The sequence below is a fragment of the Microplitis demolitor genome, chromosome 7 (genome assembly GCF_026212275.2).
Source record: "Microplitis demolitor isolate Queensland-Clemson2020A chromosome 7, iyMicDemo2.1a, whole genome shotgun sequence".
NCBI lineage: Eukaryota > Metazoa > Arthropoda > Insecta > Hymenoptera > Braconidae > Microplitis > Microplitis demolitor.
In genome coordinates, this window is record NC_068551.1 from 4,473,974 (window position 1) to 4,492,185 (window position 18,212).

At 28.3% G+C, this 18,212-nt stretch overlaps 1 protein-coding gene across 1 annotated transcript in view; it reads right to left on the reverse strand.

Moving 5' to 3' along the window:
* The window catches only part of LOC103580476 (TWiK family of potassium channels protein 18), a 343,662-nt gene that overhangs the window by 44,038 nt on the left and 281,412 nt on the right, over positions 1 to 18,212 (reverse strand). Inside the window, exon 7 of the mRNA XM_008562220.3 lies at positions 15,437 to 15,725. Within this exon, the coding sequence (XP_008560442.1) occupies positions 15,437 to 15,725 (289 nt within the window). The remainder of the gene's footprint in view (positions 1 to 15,436; positions 15,726 to 18,212) is intronic.

Below are 18,212 nucleotides of genomic sequence, written 5' to 3' on the forward strand. Positions count from 1 at the left end.
TAAAATCTTTTAAGACGACAGCCTCAAGCTCAAACTCCATCGGGTCGTTTTTACCTCTACTCCATATTTAATATTTTTATTTTCAGTTTCTTTCTGCTTTTTATTAAAATTAATGAAACTAAAATTTTTATTCACCCCAAGTAAATTGGCAGTTATGTAAAATTATTTATTAAGTTCTGTAGAAAAAATAAAAATTATACATTGGTATTTGAATTGTAAAGTATTTAACTATCGTTGTGTAAAAGATAATTAAAGCGTGAGTGTTTCCGACCCTGGTGTTGCGCTAGCTTTCAATGTTGAGCGCGTTAATTTTTATATCCTTCTTTTACTATAAACACAAACACACATCTTGCGTACGTACCAGTGTGTGGTTAAAATGTGAAATAACAATTTCAGTTTTTTTTAACTGTTATTACGTTTTTTTTTTATTTCATTATCGTGGTTGTATACAGCGATTACATTCTGGCTGTGTAGTTAATAAAAAATTTATAAAAATCCCAGTCTAGACAAGCATATTTTAATTTTTTTTATTTTCGGATTTATTTTCTATGTTTCTGATAATTAAGTTGATTTTATTCTTTTAATTAAAAGTTTTGGCGCCGTTGTATAAAATACGCTACTGATATATATCATCTGCATTTAAATTATGATCAAAGATCTATAAACGTTTCCTAAGACTTCAAAATGTCAACATTCGATGAAAATTCGAATTCCGGAAATTGAACTGAAACCATTAATTTTTTTTTTTCAATATCCAATTTTCATAGCCGGAAGTTAAAAATCGTACAATTATTCATCAGGATATTATTTATTTACAAAATATTATTTTTTTCGAAAAAAACTCATGAATGTATTCACCATCAATATAACTATAAATAAAAGGTTCGAATTTTGATTTCAGGTTATTTTCTTGTTTCTCTAAAACAGCAGATTTAGAGGCAGGTTTACTGTGACGGCTTAAAAAAAAAAAAAAAAAAAAAATCAAGTGACCGTAAAGAATATCTTGTTTTCGTAAAAGACATCCAATTGCCTGGGGATTATCCAACTCTATTCTACAAACCATTTTTCTCATTGCTATCCACGTATAATATGTGGTCACGATCGCAACGGATGACTTTCCTCTGGTTACTTACAATGATAAATTATTATATATCAGTACAAAATTTACTTGCAAAAAAAAAAAAAAAAAAAATTTGTTCCATTAAAGTATAAAATGGAGTTCTATATACATTTTAAGAATATATACTGGGATAAAGAGGAAGAGACTAAACGACTAAGTGAAATTTGCAACCGACACACAACAGTTCCTTCCCTGTCGTTTTACCTCTCGCCTATCATTTTAAATCTTCAGTAATTTCTAGGTGTGAATAAAATAATCCGATTAAATTCCAAGCAGATGTGAGCATTAAAAACAATTACAGTGCTTTTTATATTTTTTTTTTACCTATTTATATAAATGTTTATAGTGTAAAAATATGTTTAAATTTTATCAAACGTGAAGCAGCTGCTAACTAGCTGATAATATTTAGATAAAAATCAATGAGGATGGTCAATGATTATTTTTGATTTTTTTGTGAGTGAAAAATAATTAAACAAACATAGGATAAACATAAAGTCAATTGCAATCACCGAATTAGTTTGATTTTAAATATTCTTTGAAATTTTGAAACGTTATATATATAGAATAAGTTTAATTTATTTTCTTCGGTCGATATGTAGAAGGTGCGCTCTATTTATATTGACATAAATTTTTTTTTTGTTTTCAGAGATAAAAAAAAATTCTATTTCAATGTATATTTAAAAGTTTTATAAATATTTATTATTAACAGAGCATTTACTTTACTTTAAGTACTTAAAAGCAAGTTCAGAAAAAAAATTTAATTTTGTCACTTATATCCTTTCAGTTTAACCCCTTGACTCAAACAGAAAAAAATAACATCTTGGCTCAAGAAAATTTTCACTTGCCATGAGAAATTTTTAGAATTATAATAAACCAAAATTTTTCTTGCGACAAGAAATCCTTTTATATGTGTACGTTAAATTTCGTGATTGATTACGATCACAAAATCAGTCAACGTCAAATTGTCTTTTGATCATGAATATCTGAAATCGACAAAATAACAACATATCAATTGATATCGATTACTTGAATGTACTGCTTAACTCACATATACGATTACGTATGTTCTCGATGTTAGAATATGCCTTGCGGTTACGATAAGCCACTTACTCAATTGACCAAAGTTATCCAAGATAGAGCTCATGAGTAAGAGAGATAGATACTATGTATACTATAGTTTATGGTTTACCTTGATTGCTTATGTGGTTTAGATAATAATTAATATACATCGAAAGTGATTAAAGGAATTATGAGGATCTCTTAATCTGATATAAGCTTATATGCTTGGATTGTTAAAGGCTATATCGATTTTCAAAGATATTGTATTACGAAAATTTAATAAAATTTTATAACTGTACAAAAATATTGAATTATTTACGTAATTAAAAAAATTAGAACATAATCGTTAATGAAAGTATGTGATTAATTGAGATATTGAGTTGGATTTTGATTTGAAAATTTTTTTAAATACAATATTAACTTTTTTTTTTTTAAGCTTTATTTAATTTTTGATAATTGCGAGTTTCTTGCATGCTGTGGACGGAAAAAAAATGGGTGGTGCAACATGAACTAGTCTAGGTGGGTCATCATAAAAAATCACGATCACGAAGTTAGTAAACAATTGAAAAATTAGGATTGTCTATGTGCTGAGTATGGAATGTTTACGTGCTGAGTGTGTTGACTGTGGAAGCTTCAAAGGAGGTCTTCTGAAATAGCGCTAGCTCATAGAAGTGAAAGAAAGAATTTTTCTAAGTTATCTCTAGGCTGAGTCTACACTGTGAAAAATTTCCAACAAATTTTACTATGGGCGCATTGTAACACCGGACCATAAGAAAACTGGTACAAAATTTACAAGTGTCCCATAGTAAATGGTATGCGCAGATGACACGATTGGGACCTATGCACATACGTTTACTATGGGACACTTGTAAATTTTGTACCAGTTTCCTTATGGTCCGGGGTTACAATGCACCCATAGTAAAATTTAATAGAAATTTTTCACAGTGTAGGATTTCTCTTGGGTAAGTCCGAGATTTCTCTAGGATTCAGAGAAAATTTCTCAATAACGGTGTCACATTAATTTTTCTAAGTTTTGTCTAGGCTGAGTCTAGGATTTGTCTAAGATTTGTCTAGGATTCGGAAAAAGATTCTCAATAACGCTGGTACATTAATTTTTTTAAGTTTTGTCTAGGCTGAGTCTAGGATTTCTCTAGGATTCAGAAAAAACTTCTATAATATTAATCGCACATGAAAGTGAAGGAACATAATTTTTCTTTTCCAACACCGAGCCCCGAGTATGGATTGTTTACGTGCCGAGTATGGATTATTTACGTGCTGAGTGTGTATTTTCTGTTGAAGCCTCAGACAAGTCTTCTGAAACAGCGCTAGCACATTGAAGTGAAGGAAAATCATTTTTTTTTCCATAAGGGTAATTTTTTTGAATATTTTTTTTTTATAATCTATCATTTTTTAGAAAATCCAAAAATAATTAGACTTAGGCTAACTTCAGTAGCATAAAAATCATGATGCAATAATAAATGCTCAAAAATCATGTATCTGAAAATCGGAACGTTTTCAAACAAGGAAAGTGATAAATTTTGATGCTAATTGACTTCTGAAAGTTGGTTTAACGGGCTGTAATTTTCAGTAACATACTGACATGCGAAACATTTCAGAGATCTAGATTCAGTTGATTTTTTATTTTTCATTTAGTTTTTTTATTTTCGTTTCACCAAAAATGTTCCGATTTTCAGGTACATAAAAAATCCATTATTTCCTTAGCGGTCCCGTTATGCCCACCCTTTCCCTATACATATATAGTACAAATAAAGACGACGGATTTGAACGGAAGCAACTAAATCGAGTTCAATTTCCTGAGAAATATTGATTCAAACAGAATCAAAACTTAATAAAAGGAAGCCAAGTTTTCTGATAGACAAATTTCTTATTTGTGTCTCCATCATCGGTTAAATTATATCCTATTGAATTTATTTTATATTCTTCCTCCAACTCTATCAATCATCTTCAGTAAATTATTGAGGAAGAAAAAAAATTTTATTTTTTTACTGAAAGTGGTTCTGAATTTAATTTATAAATCGCTTGTTTGCATAAACTATTTTATATAAATAAATAGTACTCATAAATGTTTTTAAAAATGCAAATATACATATATATATTTTCTTTACTTAAATAATCAACTCAATTTTGTAAAATAGCAATTGGGGTTTATTGTCGTACTAATAGAGTATAAAAAATAAAAATAAACTTTTCAATTAGTTAAAGGTTTATGAAAAAATATCGAGTCAAGTTCAGTGCTCACAATTATTTTAAATGGTAGCACCTGCGGTTCGTAACGTATTTCTGTCAGAATCACTCAAGAGAATGGTATTTGGTAGAATAAAAAAAAGACTCAGCTAAAGGTCGTATCGAGCAACTGTTTTCTAAAAGATTTACTTTATTTCTACTTTAGTATTTTTCGCCGGGGTCTATTTCAACAAAGTGCAATTATAAAAGTCAGTATGAAAATGTCATAAAAGTTTATTTGGTTTTTTTTTTTTTTTTTTTTTTACTTTTATTCCATTTACATTTCAATACTTTTCATTAAACCGACATGCTTTTTTTTTTTTTTAATCTAGAAGAGTTTGTATCGATATTTGTTCTTTAATGTTATATGATATTTGTATCAATTGATCATATATTTGTTAGAAATAATAATTTATCATTTTTGAAAAATTATATAAGAAAACTAAAAATGTCATCGTTTAATTTTATAAAATGTATGTTCAAGATCATAAAATAAACTTCAATATATTTTGCTTCTTTTAAAATTGAACAATTCAAGAAAACAGACCAGTATTTTTTCATCTTCGAAGATTGTATTGGATCATATTCAACAACCCTCGAGTTTATATATATAAATAAAATTGAGTTTATCTCCTATTGCTTATTTTCTTCAAATATTTAAAAAAAAAGTACGCAGACTATAAAATACAAAATATAAGCAGTCTAACGACTGAAGATTCTTTGATAATATTTAAGAATTCAATAAATAACTGATAAATTATCTTTCGGCTATTATTCTTGCTTTTCTTAAAACTTAGTACTTGCACTCTATACTTATGAGTTTCAGCGTAATTTTAAAGTCTCTTGTACTAAGTTTCCTTCCGTATAAGTACTCTATCATTAGGACCAAAGACTTTAATTAGATTTCTCGAGCATTTATATTTTTGAATCGTAATAGTAATAATTATACTTCAAATAAGTTAAATATTCAATGAAAGATATTTGCAGTCATGAAAAATAAAAGAAAAAAAAAACCAAAAAAAAATGATACAAAAAATATATAAATATATATTGATATTTATATTTTTACCGTATACCAATAGGTAAAACCATTCACGTGTTTTCTAGATTTTTGAAAAAAAAAAACGGAATCGATTCTTTTTACTGTTATCGCGTATCCACAGATAGCAGAAAATAACAATAAATTCATAATTCGAATTCGTGAAAACATACAATGTGAAAGTGGAGTTGACGGTATTTTTATTTTTAAAATACCTCTGAAACCTGTCCTTTAAATCTATTCTATATTTCCAATTTTCCACATAATAACTTTTATTTTTTGACAGGTTTCGTACATCTCAATCGCGAACGTGCTGAGGATGATCTATAGTCACCTCAAAACGATTAGTGATTACCGACTGAAGACACCTAAAGTCAAAAGGGCGTACGATTTTTTTTCATTGTCAATTCTTGGTAGACTTATTTGGAAAATAAGAATTTAAAAAAAAAATTCAAAAGCCTACAGGGCTCATGACTTAAATTGTATACCCTTTCGGTTTTCAAAAATTTGTTTTTAAATTTTGTACTTTAAAATATGTCCCTAACGCCAAATAGGCGTATGAAAATGTGTCTTTATGGAATTAGTAACAAATGAGCGCTTTACATTTCTATTTTTTGATTTTTCAAAAAAAACTTTTTTTTTATATTTTTTATTTATGAAATAAATTTATTTTTAAAACCTAGTTAATGCAACGGCTCCATAATTTCAAACGATCAAAATTAAGTTTAATAGATTTTATTTGGGTGAAATAGAATTTCAATAAATTTTAGAATTTTACACGAAAAAAAAAAAAAAATAAATAACCGCGAATTTTAAAAAATTTCAAATTTTTTTAGCGGGAAGTTAAAAAAAAAACGTAATTATAGAACAATGTTATTATTGATGTACAAAATACTATCCTGTGTTCAGCCCTGTTTAAAAATATTGATTGAAAAGAATTAAAAATGATGAAATTCGAATTCTTTTCAATAATTTCAATTCTTTTGTTTGTCAGTATTTTTAAGCAGGGAGTACAAATTTAGTATCACAGTGATACAAATTCCGTGTTAATTTAGTTTAAAAATATATTAATCAATGATAAGCAATCCCGTTAATGAGTAGCACAATAAAAATATAAATTCGAATAATAAAAATCAAATGAGTAGGTTTGACAAATATAATTTGTTTTTCGAAATTAACCTTTCAATCATGCTATCAGATCGTATTCACCGTTCTTCGTATTTCATATTCACTTTGTATCAAAAATCACTCTCATCTTACCCTAATTTACCTTTTCACATACACATAAGAAAGTTGAATAACCGAATGATCAATAATTTCCACTCGATTTATCATGCTCTCCGTGACTTTGAGATGCATCCTTAGATGTCACTTCAACTTGCCTTTAACTCGTAATTCAATTTCATCGAATTTCTTGTGTAGAAAAGCTAAATTGCCTTCAGATAAATAAATAAATAAATAAGAAAAATAAAAAACTGAATAAGAAAAATGAAATAAAGAAATAAAATTATTTTCCAAAGAACGTGTAATTGAAAACTACTAGTATTCCGAGATACGGGTATTGATTTGCAATTTGTAATTTACTTGTGTACAAAACTATGTGAGGATATATCTAGAGCAAAGTTTGACACATGAATGGATAACGAGAGTAAATTAACGTTGAGTAAAATAAAGCAAGCAAGAGGTAGAGAGTAAAATAATTTGTAATTAGTCGCTATCCGGGCTTGGTAATCCATTAGCGGAGTGTACCTACAAGTCACCACGACATCTTTACCTCGGTCTTAATTAAAATTTTTTCAAAAATACAGCACCATCTATATACATACTGGTTACTTGAAAAATTCACAGATTTACGAGTACAGAAGTACTGGCATAGAACCAGAGGATAGGTCACTCACTTTTTCAGTTGATATGTCTGTCTATGTACACATATATATTTTTTTTTTATGTACACAGCAGTGAGTACTGGTGCTTTGTGTTTTGCCGAGTGTTCTATTTTTTTTTGTCGTCTCTTTCAAGAAAAGACAAAATGAAGAATAAAAAAAAAAAAGGAAAGTTGCTTTTTTTATCCTTTATCTTTACTTTATTTTTTTTTCTTACATCCCTTTTATTTTTTATTCAAGTCTTTTACTCTGCACTCGTCGCTAATGTCAGATTCACTCTCACTCATGGTTGATGCTACGGTAGACAGTAGGTATGCTGTATATTATATATAAGAAGAATAAATGAGGCATCTTCTATGTGGAATTTTATGTTTACATTGTTAGGACGTTAAATTAATTGGTTAATTAAATTTTAATGCCAAAAATTATTTTTATTCTACGTATACTTGATTATCGCGCTTTATCATGTCTGCAAAGCAAATCCTAAATGACCGCTTACCGATCGATGGTTAATAAGTTGTCAAAAAGCAAATGGCGCCCTGTGTTCCTCAATGGCGTTTGATTATGGGGTTATAAACAAACGCATTTGAATCCATGATTACATTCCTCTAAAGTCATTATCATCAGTTCTCAAAAGCAAATTCTACTATTATCACAAGAGCAAATAATGTCGACACTAAATATATTCACAATGAGTAGTACAATCTAATAACTTTGATGTCAGTGTGTCTACATATAAATACGTTGGTTATTTTTTATTAATTTAAAAAAAAAAAAAATGAGTGAGGGCAGTCAAGAACTAGTATCATATATAACCTCACCTGATTTAAGGTTTACTTTGCTGATACAATAATTTGCAAAAATTAGACATTTGTTGAATAAAGTCTAATGCATAGCACGTGGGCTGTCATTATCCGTCAACACAATGTTCTTAGCACTCGTCTCGGTGAACACTAATCACTCACTGGCGCTTGTGTGCATATACCTACGACTCGTGTTAAAAACATTGTGCTTGCCGTATAAAGATTCACCTAGTCCACTAGCGATGTAATGTACTATTTTTAAATTATTGACAGTGGTTTAATAGTTAGACATTGAATACCCTAGTGGATCCGTAATCGGAAGAATTATGAAATTTTTTTGTAAGCTGAGGTATTTTAGCGTAACATACCATATTTTGCGGTAAGTTACGGTAAGCTGTAGTATTTTACAGTAAAAGTGTGGTATTTCACGGTAAACGTGTAGATTTACTGAAAAATTTCAGAATTTAACCGTATCGTGAAGTAGTTCACTCTGTTGCGGTAAAAATGCCGGAAATTTGGATTATTGTCGTATTTTTACTGCGATTTGATGCAGACTACCGTAAAATGCGGCAAATTTACAGTAAAATACGGTAATATACCGCGATTCAAATCTGCTAAAGTATTGACTAAATGTAATAACCAAAAAATTTATGTTTCCGTGTGTGTGTGTGTGAACACATACTTTCCTGCTTAACAGCATTATTTAAAATAATTTAAAAAGAGATATAGTCTCATAATACTGCGTTTATTTAGAATTAATATTTTTTGATGTATTGATATTTATAATTTGAAAATATGTTAAACTAATTGACTAATTAGATAACTGATTAAATGGAAAAATGTATAAGAAAAAAAAAGTATCTAGCAGATGTTACGCTGTGTTCCATTAAGTTGTCTATTCTTAATGTAGTCAGACTTGGAAATTTTTTCGTATAATTTTATACTTTTGTAATTTCTTTGGAAGGAAAATAATAAAAAAAAATTTTCTTGTAATATCTTTGAGTATATAGTCTAAAATTTAAATGTGTCATTATGTTATACATATTGTATATGTATGTAAATCGACGTTCTCATTAGGTAACCTAGATTAATATTTGTGGAGTTAGAAAAAAAAGAGTTGAAAATTTAATTTTGATATGAATTTGAACCAGTCGCTTTAAATATAAATTAGGAAGTTAGCAATAACAAACATTTATTTTTTAAAAAATTTATTTACGCGTACACAGCGCAGTGGGCATGAGTGTTGCCAAATAATCAATAGAATTATATTGAGATTGGAATTTATATTTTATGTATATTTAATATTTATAAATATGAATTTTTATTATTTTAATTTAAATAAAAGCTAAAGCTGAGAGAATGCTTGTAACTGTAACATAGGCAAGTAGCCAAATATTCATATGTAATCAAATTCACGTAAGTGCATATGTATATTTTAAAAAATTCATATTTAAATTTTAATTCAGTGATTTAATCTGCACTACCTATAATTGGATCGAGATAAATTTTTTGTCAATGAAAATATTTATGACTTATAGCGGCAGGATAATTTGAAGGAAAAACATAGAAGAATTAGTAAAAATGACTGGTGAATAAAGAAAAATAAAGAAAAAAAAAGAACAGGTAAAAAAAGACACAAGAAAAAAGAAAAATAACATAAAAAAGATAAAAAGAATAAAAGAAGGCTAGTCGGGCGAAAAAGTGGCGTCAAAGCGACGCCGTGTTCTGAAGCTGCTTCAGGGTGTTTGCGTATCTTGCTCCAAATGTTTGTTCTCTTTCAATGAGAAGCTGGGGTTACGGTTCACCAAATTCAAGGTAAAAAGAAAAAAAATTCACTACTGACAAAAAATATTTCCCTAGATAATTATTTTTTCTTCTTCCTTTCAACAAAAATATAATTTTATTTTAATTATATACAACTTGGATTTTTTTTTAATTTCTATTTTTTACTAATGCACTGAAAAAAATAATCGGTAGCAGCTACCGATTATTTTTTGGTAGCCGCTACCGATTATTTTTGTACCAGTTACCTAATTTTCGATAACAGCTACCGGTTTTTTTTCAGTAGCTGGTACCAATTCTAATCAGTAACGGCTACCAGAAAATAATCGGTAGTAGCTACCGAAAAATAATCGGTAGTGGCTGCCGATTATTTTTTTCAGTGTGGTATTAATTAGAATTTTTCAAAATAGTAATACCTAGATTTTGTTGAAAACTATTATTTGAATAAAAAAAAAAATTACCACAATAATGTCACCTATATATGTATACATATATACATGTTATTGTATAAAAATTTTCTATATGAATTTACAGTTATTTGACATTCATAATGACGCGTAGAACAAAAAAATTTATGGCACGTAGAACATGAAATAGTTGATTTTTTGAAAGCACTCGTAGTTTATTCGCGAAATGTACCGCAACAAACGACTCATTCTTTACTATTTTTCCTGACCTAGCAATCTATCGTACTTTTTTTTGTTTGTTCCAGCCCAACGAATCATTGCATATATTCTGTGTCTCGTCTACAGGAAATGTCACAGGTTTTTATATTTTACGTGCATTTATTTCTTTCATTCTCACCCATTATTTTTATACACAAAACAAAATCCTTCTTCATCTTTTTTTTACACCATTGGATTTACCATATACTTATGTTGTCATTGTTTTTTTCAAAATTAACTTTTTCGCGCACTTTTTTTCACTTAATGGATGCTAGTTTTTTCACCAAATTTTAAACTCATTAATAACGAAAAAATTAGACGAGTCAAAATTTGGATTTTTAAGAAAAATTGATCGGAAAATAAATTTTTAAATTGACAATCGAGATTTTTTTTTATTTTAACCGAAGACCTGGTTATGGTAATAAAAATTTATCAACTTGAACTTTTCAGTGAATTTTCTACGAAATGAAAAACTGATGCTATACAAATAAAAATGTGAAAAATTTTCATGAAAAATGCATGACTTTTTTCAAGAATTTTTTTAATTTAAATCACTAACTTACTGATATAAAAAGTTATAGCGCTAAAAATTTCATTGTCGTCTAGCGAATCAAATAGAGGTATTGCGAGTATTTTTAATAAAATGAAATTTCAGTGTCTTTTATTTTCTCGGTACTAGTAGTAGAAATAACAAAAGTCTTCCCGGTAAATGATATAAGCCGATTAAAATAGGCAAGAGTATATAAATTGAGTATTCTTGTCGAGGAATATTTTAATACTCGAATGAGTCGATAAAAAAGTGCTGCAATACCTTCCGTAATTAACTGTCGCCGTAAAAAAAGAACAGTGAGCGAGTTTTAGTAATGGTAGTATAGAGGTAGCAAATAGAAAAAATAAAAATCAGAGTCTCTTTGATAGAGAAGTGGAAAACACGTCGATATGGATGGTTGGAAAGAAAAAAAACGAAAAAAAAAGGATGAGTAGCTTGGTGTGGTGTAAAAAGACTAGAGGAAGTCACCGGTAATAGGGAAAAACCGGATGATGGAAGCCGCCGAGAAATGGATTAATTTGCCCCTCGTCTTTTCTCATTTGACATCAATTCTCAACAGTCACCTCGTCACAACTTTAATGTCGGAAAAATTTTTTTGCTTAATTTTTTTTTTTTTTTTTTTTATGCGAGAAAAATTGATGCAGAATTTACTGAACGTGATTTTCTTTCTGATGAATAGAAAGCAACACAAGTTGATAAGAAAAATAGTTTGATACAAACTGGAAAAAATTGGTGATAAAATTTTTTTTTCTTAATGAACTTTTCAAAAATTTTGTGAAAAAAAAAAAATATTTCTTTTCAACATTAAATTTTTTGTCATTATGAATTTTCGAGCGACACAAAGTATTCCGGGTAAAATGGGTCGCTTGAGAATTAAAGTGGTAAAAAAAAATTTTTTTTCTTTAATTTTGACTTAAAGAAATTTGTTTTTTAAATAAAGAAGCAGCAGAAAAAATATGAGACAAGAAATTTTTTAAAAAATTTTCTCCAAAAAAAATTAAAGTACCAATAAATTATTAGTACTATACAAAAATAATAACGACTGTAAAAATAAAGAATTTGAAAAAAATAGATCATTTGAAAACAGCCTTAATTGGCTCGAATATCTAATTAAATGCATTGAATTATTTTTTAAAATAAAAGCTAAACAATGGTTTATTGTATTTCTCTAATTACAGTAATTAAAGCAGCAGTAACTGATAATTAAAATCATCAATTAGTTGAATAATTAATAACTGGTTTCCAATTAGCTAAACAATGTAAATTATTATCAACGAAACCTAATTAATATTATAAATAAAAATGAACGTCATCGAAACAGTGTTCGGATACTTGTAAAAATTAAAATTATTCGATCATTAAATTTTTAACGCACATGTGATGTTACATGAAATTTTTCACAATAATTTGAATTATTCAAAATATTTTATTTGAATAAAAATATTTAATTCGCTATGAATAATCCATAAATTAAAATAATTCGCGAAGCCGGAATAAAAATGAAATATTATAAATCACTTGTAATTAAATTAAAATTTAATTTTGTTACTGTGTACTTAAATGAATCAGCAAAAAAGTAAAAATAATAATTATTAATAGTTAGTATAGATAATGAAACTAAAGTTAATGTAAAACTGTCTGACAGAATGGATAATTACAGAAGATAAATAGTGTAGAATTAAACTATTCGTAAAATCTCTGGTGTAGCCACAGCCTCAGAGAGTTGACTGTGTACTGTATAGTATATTTTAGCCAACTGTACTATTTACCGAGCTAAATACGACCGCATGAACTCAACTGCTGGTGTGCCGTTCTCATTTCTCTCGCTTTTACCCGTCATCATCAACTCTTGCTATACTATTTCAACTTATATTCTATTCTCTTCATGTCTGACTTGACCTTTACTTGCTGCTGCTACTGTTACAGTGCTACCCAGTGGTTCTGCTACTGCTAACGCTTCACCAACAGCTACTATTCAAACTTAACAGTTACCTACTATCACAAATAACCGAGATTTCCTGACGTTGGAATTCGACACTATGCACCTTGTTAACAAACTCGTTTTCTTACAAACACTACACTACAAACTACAAACCACTGATTTATGTCTTCTCTGACATTTTAGATCTTCATTTTTCTACTATATATATATATATATATATATTTTAGTATACACTAGTTAAAACATCTGACTCAATTTATTTGAAATTCGAGGAGTTAATTAAAATGTTTTGTTATTTTAATTTATAATGAAACCACAGCTATAGAGTTTCTTAATTAGTTACTTTATGAAATAAAAAAAAAAAAAAAAAAACAACCGGCAGTTGTAGTCGATAATAAATTTCTATAAATAATAGTATATTACACACCAAGGGAGGAAAGAAGAACATTCCGACCCGAGTGCACGGAAAAAACAGTTAAGAAGCTGAAGATAGCGGCAGTAATAAGTAGCGGCCACGCAAAAAATTGCGTGGCCGCTACTTATTACGGCTGCTACCTTCAGCTTTATAGAACAGTTCTGTAAAAATGACAGAAGGTCTGTAAAATTTACAGGTTTCTCTGTAAATTGACTTATATAATTTTTTCAGAACAAAAAATGTAACTTTTAGATTTTGAGGCTGTAATAATTACATCGTGAAGTAGCAGAATTCACAGAAGAGCAACGTGACACAAACTATAGAGTAATGTAACCATTTCTAAGCTGCATAGAAATATTTATTTGACATTTTTCTCTGTGTATAACTAATGTAGGGAAATTTTTTATCAAAATAGGTCTATTTTTAGATGATTAACAACTTTTGATTATATTTTCTGAAAAAAATCATCATATTAGCTGTTAAAACTGTTTAGACTCCGAATAATGTAACGTCACTTGTCTTTATAAGCTTTGCAAAAACGAACGATAGATGGCGCTGTTAAAATTGTGAAGCTTTTAATGAGGTATACACGCGCACGGTGTAGAAGAGCAATGGGCATCAATTAATTTTTTGTTCAACGTCAAGGTTAGGTAGAAAAAAATATTTTATAATGATGCAATGAAACGTATATTTTTAGAACGGAATAAAAAAGAAATCGAAATTTTTGAATTTTCCAAAAACTTTCTCAAAAATTTTGAAAAGTATCTAAAGTTTCTTTTTGAAAATTTGCTCAAAACTAAGGCGTCCGTCCGATGTTTGGAGGCTTTAGGGGTTTCAGAGATCTTTTAGAAGAACGCTAGCAGACAGAAATGAAGTAAAAAAAATTTTTTTCTAGCACCGAGCCCTGAATTTAGATTTTCTATAAAATTTCTTAGGCGGCGATTTTGACCAAAATAAAAGCGGGAATTTTAGATTTGTCCTGCAGAGTCAACCGTTTTTCAGATTTTTTATTTTTTTTTGTAAATAGTGTTTTATTTTGCTTTGGGATTCCCCATATTTTTAGAAGCCTATTAATATTTTGCCTAAGTTTCTGTTACTTATTATTAAATTATTTCTTCAATTATCATCATAACCAAGTTAAATCTAAAATTAAAAAACGGTTTTGAAGTTTCTATCAAAGTCTCATGCATACAAAATTTAAAACGCCCGTTATTAAATTCAAAAACTCATTTTAAATTTAACTAAACAGTTTGGAAGTTTATGAAATAAGTTATCAACTTTATTAATATAATTACTATTCATAAATAAAATTTCAAAAAATGATTAGTAATTAATTTTTCCATTGAATTGAAACAGAATTCCAAAATATCCTCGCTCAATGTTAACTCATTTTCAATTTCGTTCTTGTAAACATGACTCAAGTACCGAATTAGGAAAAATTTTTATGTTATTATAAGTTTCATTTAAATTTTTACAGTGGCTTTAAAAAAAAACTTACAGCAATTACTCTAGTTTAAATATGTTTTTCTTATCCCATTAAATTTATACTTATGTCGATACTTGAAGTATAAGTATATTGTAAATGGGCTTTTGACGGATGAAGAAAAAAAAAATAATAATAATAATAATAATAATAATAATAATAATCATAGTACAGTAATAATCCACAACCGACGAACAATGAAGAAGAAATGAAACGAAAACATGAGAAAATATTGAGAGAAAAATTCAATGAAGCATTATTGCAATTATGATTGTTATTTTTAGTTCAATCATTGTGAATTGTGTTCGTTTATCAAAACAAAAATAAGTGTATAAACTTCATAAATTAATTTAGAATTTTTTTTAAGTTAATGAGGATTCATTGGTAAAAAAAAAAAAATAATAATTCAAACTGTTAGGAAGCTTAGAAAAATTTGAGATCATTTACTCACCGATAGTGGTCAGCACTGTCAGAGAATACAAAGATGCCTTGGCGAAATTCCACTCATACTCGGGTACTTTGCTCTCGATTGGCCCATCATTGTTTGCTGTAATTCCAGTGTATGTTCCTGCGTGTTGATTAGCCGTCATTTCTTCGGCGATTTTTTTAACGAGTGTAGCTTGAAAACGCGCTATCTCTTGTTCAGCTAGACGTGTCCAATTATCGTGGTAGAGGATATTTAAATGTTCGGTTATTTGCCAAATACTCTCGACTGTTTGATTCCGTGCATCCCGAAGCATCTAATGACAAGCAATTACTTTTTTTTAACTATTATTATTATTATTATTATTATTATTATTATTATTATTATTATTATTATTATTATTATTATTATTATTATTATTATTATTATTATTATTATTACAATGAGTAGCTCGCAGTGTTTATGACTGTCCAAGTACAATGATTTAATTTTAATTGTATAAATATAAAATCAAATTGTTCTCATAAATTAAGGTCGAGGGGGACAAAGTGGGCCTCCTAAGGAAAATATTAATATCATAAATTTTTTTTACACGTTTACCTCTTTTTAGACACTTAATTATCACGTGACTATTTGATGTGTAAACTGAATTTTTCAAATTTTATCCAACTGAATTTCTTTTATAGCTAAAGGAGTATAAACTATAATTTTAAAAAATGAAGATTAATATCAGGGTAGAGATGAAATAATTAAAAAAAAAGTGTACAAAGATCGAGGATAGAATGTAATTGATAAGTGAAAATAATTGCTTGGATTGCACTGGACCAATTCGTTTTAAAGCTTCTTCTCGTGGAAACTTTGGAATTGGTAGAGAGACGACGACAGGCGAGAGGGTTATCACAATTTGCGATAAGAACTAACGTGGGAAACGGCTCGAAAACTAATAAATTACGATTTAGTATCTTTTTTTTTCTTGTTATTCTTTCTTTTTCTTTTAAACTGTTTATTTACTTTCTAACGTCTACAAAATAATAAAAAACATTCTTATTAAATATATAAATCAATAATTAATGTCGAATGATTTTATTTAATTAGTTAACAGTAATTGGATAATTTATTAACAATCTCGGGTAATTAGTCGTCCCTGCTTCTTTGTTGGTGCGATTTAATTATCACTTATTAATTAAAAAAAAATATTTACTAATGACTACGTTTTAATTCATTAAATAGTAATGTCATAGATTAATTAATCGAATATTCACGTAATTAATTGATAAATTTAATTAAATGGATTTTTTATTTTCCATGTTAATTTTAGAATGAATACATATATATTTTTAATTACTATTATTAATAAAAATTCAATATAAAATCTATTAAATATTTACTTAAAAAAAAAAAACGATATATTTACTTTGTCGATTAATTGAATTTGGTGGGAACAAAAAATTTTAAAGAAGAATCTGTCAGGCATGTTGTGTAATAATAATAAAAATAGGTAAACTGTTGGTGTATGCAACGATTTTGAGGGTTGCAGAATAGAACGAGAGTGCAAAGAGGAAGAGTGAGAGAATGAAAGGCAAAATATTCTAATAGTCATCGTGCCTGAATGAGATTTTGCGGCGCTACATCGTAACCCGGTGTTTTAATAGCATTAATTTATTTATCCACAAAATAATTGCCAGTTAGACCGTAATATCTATCATAAATTAATCGATATACGTTATGACTACGGACTACTGCATTATTAAATGCTATTAGAAAGTAAAAATATGTAAGTGGATTATTCTATCCACCTGGAATTTTATATAAATTATGATATTTAGTATAAGGACAAATGAAAAAATTTTAGGATTTTAATTGAACTAATTTGAGTCTCTTCAATTTCACAGGGATATTTGTTTTTAGACGGAAAAACATGCAATTAAAATGATTTTTATAAGAAGACACTATCGCATTGTGCTCTAAGTTAACAAAAGTGACAAGAATAAATAAACTTTTTTGAAATAATTGAATAATAAAAATTATAATTTAAATATTTCATAAGAATCCATTCCATAAAAATCTAAAGTCTATGAAAATTTGTATGTTTTTTTTTTTTTACAAATATAGAGTAGAAGTAACATTTGTGGCCACTACTCTATTTTTGGACATCGAATACATTAGTTTAAATAATGAGAAATCATAAAATAAAATTTCTATTGCAACAGTGTGATAGTAACTATTTGTGATATAAGTGGGATAAGTACCAGATTATAGCAAGGGTTGCTTCCAGAATGAGCCAACAGATAAGGCTTTGTCAACCCGGACAAAAAACAAATTCTAGTTTAGTCCTTAAAAGCCTCAATTCCTTTGATGTTTTATTTGCCGCCCAGAAAGTAACCCTAGTACTCAAAATCCTCAATGAGAACTATGAGGTCTAAATGCGAATAATTTAACGATTTTAAATTGTAAGTAAAACCTCAAAATCCTCAACGAATGAAAAGTTGTAGTTCGGACTTTTAAAAATTTTCTCGTTGAACGAGACTTTTGAGGCTCAAATGCGGATAAAATTGTTTTTTTTATGTTTTGAGTATTTTGAGGCTCTAATCCAGATTATGTTAGTCCAGTTTAGTCCTCAAAGTGGTAAAATTGCTCGTAACTACTACTTTGAGGACGAACTTAGGATAACTTTCTATACCTTTGTCAATCTTCAAATTCTAAATTGATCCTCAAAAACGTCATTAAGAACTTTGAGACTTAAATCTGAATTTGGTTTTTCACTCGGAACGAGAGAACGAGTGAGGATCTTAGCATCCGAGCA